Consider the following 10,628-nt stretch of genomic DNA (forward strand, 5'->3'; position numbering starts at 1 on the left):
GTGAAAGTGTTTGTCAGACCTCAGTGCCTGGCAGTCTAATTCTGTCAAATTTGTACAAGTAACATCAAAGCAGTTAACTCAGCTGAGATAAGAAAATTCAACATGTTCATGTCGTAAATGACTCAAAGCATGACCCTGACCATCCAGAATAGTTGATTGGGTCTAAATGAGTTTTTTTTTTTTTTAAGGGGTGCTCCATTAGTTTTTCATGTCATTCCATGAACTATACATCATCCCTATCCCTCAGTGGTGCAAAGCCCTAGAAAACAGAAGACAGAGCTTCATTAAAGCACAGAGATCTAACTGGCTACACTATCATTTTTTCAATAGAGTTGGCCAACAACTGCTTTGGGTTATTATAGATTTATTTATCTCTGCTTCCTTTCCACCTCTTCACACATCAGAGTCTTACTAAATGTTTCCCTCTGGAAATAAATCAAGGGAGGTTGATAAATTGTGCTCATGTACAGGGGCTTTTAATGATTCCTGCAAATATAGACCACTGGGAATCACTGAGTCTCACCCACTGATTTACCACTGGTTATGTCAATAATAATGTTGTTTATAATTTTCATATTTGTATGTCAGGTCTTTTAGAGCAGATACATTAATGGGTGTTAAATAAATTTGTCTTAGCTGATATGTGGTAAAGAAAAGTATACAGATCCCACTGTTCACTGCCGTCAGGGCCAAGACGGGAGACCAGCCGTGCATCATTGTGGCTCACCATCACTACTTCCAGGAATGTGCCAACATCTTTTGTTCTGGCTCTCTGATACTCCCACAAACTTAATAAGCCCAGGCTTATGTCACAAAACTTTTCCCCACCCAGGATGTCACAACACTCTGACTTTGTGTATACAACGCTTTATTAATGTCAGTCAAAGAACAGACATAACATCATGTGGCAGCTAGCGCTTGGCAGGAGGCGTCCTAGTATAAACCTGTTGCACATCATCTGCTCATTATAGTCTCTACATTGAACAGTACACATAACATCTCCCTTTTTTGGAGTTAGCAGAGAATATAGAAACACAAAGTTTAGTTGGCTTGACCCTATGTAATGTTATAAAATCAGGGAACATTTGTAATCTGAATTTAAGTCCATTAAAGTTACTTACTGTTTGAACTCAAACTCAAAATTTCTACACAAGTAGATTTGAATGGTGAAACTTAGCTCCAACAGGGTAGCATTAAATGAGTTTAAATGAACAAAATCTCTAATATCAACAGTAATCGCTGGACATCACCTGCTACAGTCCATTATTCAACTATGTCTCTTTATACCTAAGGGGTAGCTTGACCTCCCATCCTCTAGAGCATTTCTATTCCAATTGGGGGATGGGACCCCATCAGGGTCGCAAGATAATTTTAGGGGGTCGCCAGATAATAAAAAAAAAAATACATAGTCTACATTTATTGAATAACCTTGGCATTTGTTTTTACCAGGGCTGTAAAAATTAAACCATTAATAAAGAGATAAATATTTGAAATTAGCACATTAAGTTTTTAACACAATAAACAACAAATTTACTACACGTACCACGTTAAAAATCTGAATTTGACACTATCAATGTAATAGAAGTGGATTTGGGGGCATGTAGGTGTCTTGTCACTGAGGAGAACCACCAAAAACCACTTTATCCTCATTATTTATGAAGATTCTGTCAGTTTTCCAGCCTTACATTTAGAGGATGCTGCAAGATGACCCATTTGATATCTGTCTCAATTAATCACTAAGTCGTCGCATGGGGACTGGGGTCGCGAACACCAATGAATCTTATCTTTGGGGTCATGGCTCAAAAAGTTTGAAAACCAGTGCTCTAGAGTTCAGCTTGGTCAGTCTCTGTGAAGAAGGAGAATCCTACAAAGGAGTCCCTGGTACGGCCTGTGAGTGACTGGGCTAAGACTGAGTCAGCCTCCATGACAGCTGGTGTTAAAGAAGGGTTGTTCACAGACTGTACGAGACTCTTCTCTTGTAGATCTGTCTGGTCACCTGGGAAATTGTTTGTTTTATCGGGAACATCTTGAAGATGTCTCTTGTTATGCCGCAGCACAGCACAGACTTCTGTCTCGATTAAGAAGGACTGTGGCTCCTCGTAGTTGACGAGTTGAGTGTCTGCTGTTGTAAAATGTCTGTATGCTTGTTTGGCTCTTTAGTCTTTCAGCTGAACCAGGTCATGGCTGCTGGGGTCAGTATTCAACTTCTCTTCAAGCATAGGAACTATTGTGCAAATTTGTCATCCCAACATCAGCCATGCTGGGCTCCAGTGGCCACGACTGGTGTTGCACGGTAGTTGCACGGTAGTTCATCAAAGCTCTGGATGGATCAGGCTGCTGTAGAATCCTCGTTTGCAGTTTGGACTCTCTCTGCAGCTTCATTTGCTTGGCGGTAATGAGGGCTGGAGGTTTTGTGTGCAAAACCATACTCTGCTAAAGTCTTTGAACTCTGCTGAAACAAATTGCATGGCATTGTCACTGACCAATTCTGGTGATATCCCCCATCTGGCGAACATGCATTTAAGTCTGCTGATGACTTGCACGCTTGTTGTGGAAGGAAGGTGCATCATTTCAATTTAGTGTTAATAATAATTAGCCACTATCAAGTAATTTTTCTCTTTCAGTCTGGTGCAACCTTCTGCCAGTGTCTTTCTGGTAAGGGTGTGGCGATAAGGGGTTCGTGCCTTTGTGTTGGTGTGTGCTGTGTATTCTTATACTGATTATATTTATAGAATAATTAATTTATTTTTTTAAATAAGTAAAACTGACTATTAATGTCTCTCTATGCATGTGTGTGTGTTTTGTGATACACTGAATACATCATGTACCTGGACATAGGCACAACATATTTTATTACTGTTAAGCATAATATCTGCCCCAAACTAAGAAAATAAGTGTTTTCCCTGTAACTAAGCATCCTGTATGATTACAACATGATTGACTAACGCAGAAAAACCGCTGGAAAAAAACCCAATGAGTTCTGGTCTTTTTTATTCTTTTCAACATGTGAGTGAACAGAGCATATAAATAGCTCTAAAACAAGGCTATTTGCTAAATTGGTAAGTGAACCACAATAACATAAAGCCCTGAGTGTTTTTTCACCCACTTGAGGAATAAAATCTTGTCCTGAATCCCACAACAACCTAAAGTAGCATTTATGATCTGCCTGATGGAGCATCAGCCTAAATGAAAACAGAACTTTATTTGTGTACAATGATTATTTTCTGTCATTTTTAATGAGTTGCTGTTTGAATGGAATTGTAAGAGTAGTAAAAATTTCAATTTCAGTTTCAAATACAACATTTAGTAATAGCAACCTGTTTTTGTTTTCCTTATTGCATTTTTAATGCAGCAGAAAGACTTGACCCTACTCCTGCTCGTTCTGTGTCCCCTCCATTATGAAAATTACACCACCTTCCCCAGCAGTTATCCCAGTGTCCCCCACTACCCCCCTCCACTGCCGGCTTCTCTCATAATTCCTTTTGCTATATGGTTGCTGTCAAGTGATGAAATGGTTTCCTTGACCAGAGCAGTGTCTGGCAGTTGTTTTAGTGTTTGGGTTTTAGCAAAGCAATAAAGCATTGCTGGCTAACCCCGACTGACAGAGAGCTATATCTAATAGGCCGGTCGCTCTTGTGCCAGATCACTTACTGCATTTCAATTAAGGCCATTTCAGGAGTTAAAAAAATTAAATATTAAATGATGAATGTGTTTTAGCAGTAATGCGTGCAGACATCCAGACACTGTGATGATTTTAAAAAAAAAAAAGGTAATAAAACGATACAGAAAAGTTTAAGATGTTGGCATTACATTTTTTGCACAGATACACACACACATACACATGGAGTGTTACTGTCTCTTCAGGTTTAATATCCATTTTATAGTCTCAAGTCTATGGATGTTTGCATAGCTCTCAGCTCCCAAAGAGTGAAAGATTGTGGGAATTTAACCACCACCAAGGCCTGCAGCTATAAGATTGCATTTGATCCCTTCAATAAACCAACAGGCCATCAACCCCAATATCAGAAAATGAGTCTTTCAGTGAGCTGCTCAGGTTTGCAGAGTAAAGTTACATAGCCCTGCAAAAAGTAAGCCAGCCTCTTTTCGTGCTTGTGTTTCTGTCAACAGACACATTCTGTGGTCGAGGAAAACATGTTAGTCTGTTTAAGAAGTTTAAGATTATTGGCATCAAACAAAGACAATATCTAATAAGATTACTGAAACTGCTAAAATTGGGTTACAAACAGTCCAACACATATAAACCGGAAGGATATTGGGGAACAACAGTAAAACTTACAACTTAGTTCAATAGTGAAAGCAAAGTATTTCCACACAATACGCAGGGGAACCCAAGGGATTAGGGATAAACAGCTGTGTAGCCTTAATAAAATCATTAAGGGTAATGCTTAAATGTTCTACTAAACATACAGATTGAACACAGGAGCAATAGAAGAAGATCATGCGGTCTGATGGGTCCAGATTTATGGGAACATCAGGGTAAGAAAAAAGGAGGATGAAGTAATGCAGTCGTCATGCCTAGTGCCTACAGTACAAGCCTGTTGAAGCAGTGCTATGATCTGGGGTTGCTGCAGTTGGTCAAGTCTACAGGCGGTTCAGCAACATTATGTGCCCAAAGAATGAGGTCAGCTGAATATACTGAATGACCTGGTTATTCCATCATTTGTGATTCATGGGACTCATGAACATGAACAGTTCTGAGTTCCCACTCTCCCATCATCACTACAAGATCTGGGTGGAAATAAATGTTATGACACTGTAGAAGCTTGTTGAAATGATGCCACAGTGAATGCTGCCGTAATCAAAGCTAAAGGTGGTCCAACTAAATATTAGAGTGTGTGACTGTTTTTTGGACAGGCCCATCCTCAGTTTACTCTGATCAGCTGAGTAAATGAATGAGCTAATAATGCTCCACCAATGCTTTGTTTGTGTGTTATATTTGGAGAAAGTCTGTTGACTTTTTATTTATTTATTTTCTTTGTTTGTTTATTTTGTTTGAAATTTTTTTAAGCAGTTGGAAATTGGAAATTTTGGCTTCCATTTTCATGGAATGCACCATTAAAGCACCACTACTGAAATTTTCATACTGTGGCACACTCTACAGAAGGCTAATTTGATATCCGTCTGGCATCCCATTTCCTCTCTGAGCTCTCTCCAACCTGTAAAAGCCAGTCCAATGTTAATGTCCAGTGTTGATTCTAATCATGTCCTTTGCTCTCTTTCTCTTCATTACTTCCTTAAATAATATCCTTTTGCATTTCTCTGCTGAATTTGCCATGGCATGCATTCGATACTACCAGTGTATTGAAATCCAGTTGTGAAGTGCACTTTCTCAGCCTCAGGACTCTGAATGATCATTGCTACATTTCTGGAGCAACGATGACTTCTGAAATGTGTCCAATGAATGGCCATGCACCATCAAAACAAGTCAGAAGCACTGAGTTATAAGGTTGTAAACTTACATAGTGTTGCTTTAATACACCACTGGTAACTGCCATTATGCAAACATTTAATGGTTCCTTAAATCTTTTTCAGCTTTTAAATTATTTACTAGCTGATTGATTGTTCTTTCATAACCTGCTGCAGACATATCCATCTGTAGGTGTCAGAAAACAAGCTTTGTCCTATTGGCCCCTTCCAGTTTATGCTGAATTTCAGAGGACGACAACAATGACCAGGAAACACTGGGTGTCCTCTTTGGACCAACTTTCTTTGTTTTTATAATCCATGGCTTCAGTGTTTCAAGGCTTTTCTGTTGGCCAGGTAACACAGCCCCAACCACTGAGCAGTTCTTCGTTCTGGCCCAGCAAAGAGTTGGTGCCTATTAGGAACCAGTTTTGGGAGCCAGGAACCAGTGCTTAAGCAGTGGAAAGCCAACAAAATGGGCTAAATCAGTCTGCTCTGGCTCCAAACCAGCACTGGAACCAGCCTGGTGGAAAAAGGGTAATAGAGGAGTGGCAGTCATTTCTGTTTGTCTTCATTAAGAGGATCTCAAGGTGTAATAAGGATGAGAAGGATATCTTGCCTAGGATCCTCAACATCTAAATGCAGATGATATGGTTCTGGTGGCCTTTTCAAGGCAACACGTTAGACTTGCACTGGATTGATTTACATGTGAAGGTGCTGAGATGAAAATCAGCTGTTTTAAATCCAAGACCTTGGTTCTCAGAGAAGGTGGGTAGAGAGAGATAGATATAGAGTAGAAAAGAATAGATATAGAATAGAGAGAGAGGGGGTACTCCCTCCTGGTGAGAAATGAGTTTCTGCCTCAAGTGGAGGAGTTCAAGTAGCTTGGAGTGTTGTTAACCAGTGACAGGAAACTGGAGCTGGAAATGGACAAAAGGATTGATGCTTCGTCAGTAGCAAGCTGAGCCAAAAGGCAAAGTTTGTCATTTAATGGATTAGATTTTTATATAGCACTTTTCAAGGCACCCAAAGCGCTTTTACATTGTATCCATTATTCATTCACTTCTGACTCGTACTTGGTGATGGTAAGCTACATATGTAGCCATAGCTGCCCTGAGGCACAATGGCGCCACCAGGGGGTGGCCAGGGGGGGCCGTGGCCACCCCTGCCCCCTCCCCGGCCACCCCCCTGGCCACCCCACTGGTCAATATACATTGTAACACCATCAGGATAGCCAGATTATTTGATCGCACAGAACAGCTGACCCTCTTTCCCGCTCACCTCGCCTCTCGCGTCACCCCCCCCCCCCCCGTCGCTGCCGCTGCCTGTGCACTCCGTCAGCAACAGCTCAGCGCGTGCCCGCCGGCCACTATTAGAAGGAGTTAAGAGAGAAGACGAAGAAGGCCAACGGTAAGTAAATAAGTCCAACTTTTCTTTTGTAAAAGAAAAGGAGAAATCTGTGTCGTGACACGTGCTTTTCAAGTGACAAGTGACTGTTGCAGCAGCTTTTTTGATGTGTTTGACATGTTGAGAGTGAGCTAGCTAAGCTAACGTCGTTTGCTGTTGCTGCTTATGTATGAGAAAGTCCACAGACATCTCTTCTTATTTTAAGAAGAAAATTACAGCAAGAGGAGAGAAAGAGATGGCAGGGGAGCAACAGAGGCTTAGTGAGGAAGAAAGGGAGGAGGAGGAGAAGGAGGAGGAGGAGGATGAAGGAGAGGAACAGACAGAGCAGCATGACAAGGATACACAGCCAGCATTAATAACTGAACACAATGTTGAGGGAAAATGCCAGACAGCAGCTGACGAGGGACAGGCAGCACCATTGGTCACAGAAGTGCAGGACTCAGCAAAAGCAGGTGTTCAGCCTGTTCCTGGACCAACAGGTGATGTTGACCACGTGGCCCTAATAAATTGATGACTAGCTTAGTAACATTTTCCAAAATGTATGTTTTGTTTAGTATGTTTACATTGAATTACAAATCATGGCATGATCAATTAAAGCTTTGATTTATGTTAATATATAGTGGGGGTTTATTAATCTCAATAGAAATACCTACTAGCCAATATTACAGCTACACCTGATTTCATGCAGAGGGGATTATTATTATTATAATTGTTGTTGTTGTTGTTGTTATGTCAGAGTAACTTATTTTCCTCTTGTTTCATTATAGATATCTCCCAGTCAAGAGCAGAGCAACCCAAGCAGCCACAACTAAAAATCTTCCCTCGTACCTATCAAGGGGACAGAAGACGATGCTTCTCCAAAGACTGGTACAACACACATAAATGGCTGGAATACTCTCAGAGTAAAGACTCTGCCTACTGTTATGCTTGCCGACACTTCAGTCTCCCCGGCTCAGGTGATTCTGTATTTACATCTGAAGAGGGATTCAAAAATTGGAAAAAGGCAACCTTTAAAGATGGGGGATTTTTAGTTCATGCCAAATCTGAAGCGCACACCAGTGCAATGTTAGCATGGGCAGAATATGATAAATCCACTGCAAGCACATCCTCTCTCTCAGCCTCCTTAAACGCAGAATACAATAAATTAGTGAAGGAAAATAGAGAGTACATTAAAGTTGTTGGAGAAACCCTTCTCCTCACAGCAACGCAGAACATTGCTCAGAGAGCACATAAAGAATCAGAAGGTGAGAATAAAGGAAATTTTCTCTCTATTATGGAACTGCTGGCCAAACACAATCCTACAGTCAAAAAAAAAATGACAAGTCAAAGAAATGCAACATATCTTGGGCATGAAACACAAAATGAAATAATTGATTGTCTAGCTGAAATGGTCCGCACTTCAATAACTAAAGAAGCTGCCCAGAGTGAGGCTTTCAGTATTTTGGTCGATGAAACTAAAGACCTAAGCAAAAAAGAACAAATGTCATTTGTAATAAGATACTATTACAATGGGTCAGTATGCGAAAGCTTCCTTGCTTTTGAGTCAGCACAGCGCCTCGATGCTGCAGCACTTTCTCAGAAAATAATTCAAATTTTGCAGAAGCATGGTCTTGACTACAAAAACCACCTTGTAGGGCAAGCATATGATGGCGCCTCAGTCATGAGTGGAAAAAATACAGGTGTGCAAGCTCGCATGAAATCAGAGGCCCCATTAGCTTTTTATGTGCACTGCAATGCACATTGTTTAAACTTAGTATTAGTTGATAGTGTGAAATGCATCCCTGAAGCCAGCTGCTTCTTTTCACTTTTGCAAAAACTATATGTCTTTTTGTCAGGGTCATATGTACACCAAAGATGGCTTGAGGTACAGACGGAGATGTTTCAGGGGCCCCCAAGAGAGTTACAAAGACTGATAGAGACACGGTGGGCATGTAGGTTTAATGCTTGTAAGATGGTGAGAGACAGACTGCCAGCCATCATACGACTACTAAAAGAAATATCAGAAGAGAAAAATGGTGACAGAGCTGTAGAGGCAAGAGGTTTATTAGCCCAAATAGATCTGAAGTTTGTTAGCCTCCTTATGACATTCACCAGTGTTCTTGGTGAGATAAAATATCTGTCAGATATTTTACAGTCACCACAGCTTGATTTGGGCACAGCTGTCACACTTGTTGACTCTCTTGTTGACACTTTGGAGAGTTACAGAGAGGGCTCTCTCTTTAATGACATCTGGGACAAAACTTTAACGCTTACTGAGCAATGCAACATCAGTGCCACACCTTCAGGCCGTCAGGTCAGACCAAGCTCTTTGCTTGAAGGGCATTACTTGTTCACGCCAATAGTTCAAAGACAAGTGAACACAGAGAAGGAGTCCTTCCATACAGGTTCATTCATTCCTATTATTGATGTGCTTCTCTCTGAGGTGAAGAGAAGATTTTCAAAAGAAAACTGTGTCATAATGAAAGGGATACAGGCCTTGAATCCATGCAGCGCCACATTTTGTGAGAAAGATGTAGTGTTCCCATTTGCCTCACAATACAACTGCAGTACTGACGATCTACAATATGAGATCCCCCAACTTAAGCGCATTCTTGAGAGGAAACAAAGTAGTGGTCATGAAACACCAAAGGCATTAATAGAGCTCACTGTCTTTCTGGAGTCATATAAGGAGGTCTTTCACCAAATGTTTAAACTGTGCAAAATTGCACTTGCACTACCTGTGAGCACTGCATCCTGTGAGCGCAGTTTTTCTATGCTAAAGTTAATTAAAACTGCCTTGAGAAGCACCATGACTGATGAGCGTTTGAGCAACTTAGGTGTGCTGAGTGTAGAATCAAGAAGGGCTAAAGCCATAAATCTTGATGACTTTGTGGATGTGTTTGCCAAAACACATAGCAACAGGCGAATAAAACTGTTCTGAAGTCTGATAATCTGAATCAGAGACTATTAATCCCTGTCTGGACTTAAGAAGACCTTTTGTAAGAGTAATAATTATTCTTGTTTTATATTGAGGAAAGATATTAATGTTTCTTTTTCATACTGTACAGCCTGTTAATCAGAATCAGACTCTTGATCCCTGTTGGGAAATTTCTGTTACATAAATCAAAGATACAATTTATTTTGTACTTGCTTTTATTTGTATCTGCCTGTGTTTGCTTTTTATCAGTAACTGTTTCGTTTGCAATAAATGTATAACTTGTGCCAAATTGCAAAATAAAACAGAATTGTTGTGCAACTCAAAATGTTAACAGTCTGTGCACATTAGATCATTAACATTAATTATAACACAATAACCAAAGTATATCAGTAGGCATTTCCTTAAAGGTTGAATATGGAAGATTTATCTTAAAAGCTATATTAAAAAAAAATAATAATTTCCTTGAAAAAATATATTTAGCTTGAAATAAATGTTAATAAAATTTTTGTGGGCTCGACAAAAGACATTCCATTTATATATCCAAGCAAATACAGGCAGCCGTTGTGGTTGTCGCATCGTGAAGTAAAGCAGCTTCCGAGCCCTGGAGATATCATCATCTGCCTCAGAAGAGGAGTGACCGGAAAAGAGCAAAAATGGATTTAGGTGAAGCTACACTAGATGGACCACCATGAAAACTTTCCATAGCATCAAAATACACGCAGAAATGGCTACTTTTCTCCTGGTCTGGTAAGCTGACTTGCTGCTAGCTGGCAACCTACCGGCCGTGTTATGCTAGTCATGGCTTTGTTTATTCCGTTCCAAATACAACCTTTAGGTCTTTCTGACAGTTTTCCACTTCCAGTTAACTACAACAGAAGAA

The 10,628-nt window shown here is 40.3% G+C and overlaps 1 protein-coding gene across 1 annotated transcript; it reads left to right on the plus strand.

Moving 5' to 3' along the window:
- Window positions 1–7,066: 7,066 nt before the first annotated feature.
- On the plus strand, window positions 7,067–9,751 carry LOC121654630 (zinc finger MYM-type protein 1-like). Its single transcript, XM_042008847.1, has 2 exons — window positions 7,067–7,310; window positions 7,599–9,751. The coding sequence occupies exons 1-2, from the start codon at window positions 7,067–7,069 to the stop codon at window positions 9,749–9,751; spliced, it is 2,397 nt and encodes a 798-aa protein (XP_041864781.1).
- Window positions 9,752–10,628: the final 877 nt, after the last annotated feature.

The sequence above is a fragment of the Melanotaenia boesemani genome, chromosome 15 (genome assembly GCF_017639745.1).
Source record: "Melanotaenia boesemani isolate fMelBoe1 chromosome 15, fMelBoe1.pri, whole genome shotgun sequence".
In the NCBI taxonomy this organism is placed as follows: Eukaryota; Metazoa; Chordata; class Actinopteri; order Atheriniformes; family Melanotaeniidae; genus Melanotaenia; species Melanotaenia boesemani.

Bases quoted from the DNA above. Each gene is read 5' to 3' on its own strand.
- LOC121654630 (XM_042008847.1), top strand. From the start codon at position 7,067: ATGGCAGGGGAGCAACAGAGGCTTAGTGAGGAAGAAAGGGAGGAGGAG. The intron at 7,311-7,598 runs GTGATGTTGACC...GTTTCATTATAG, and splicing joins GCCTGTTCCTGGACCAACAG to ATATCTCCCAGTCAAGAGCA.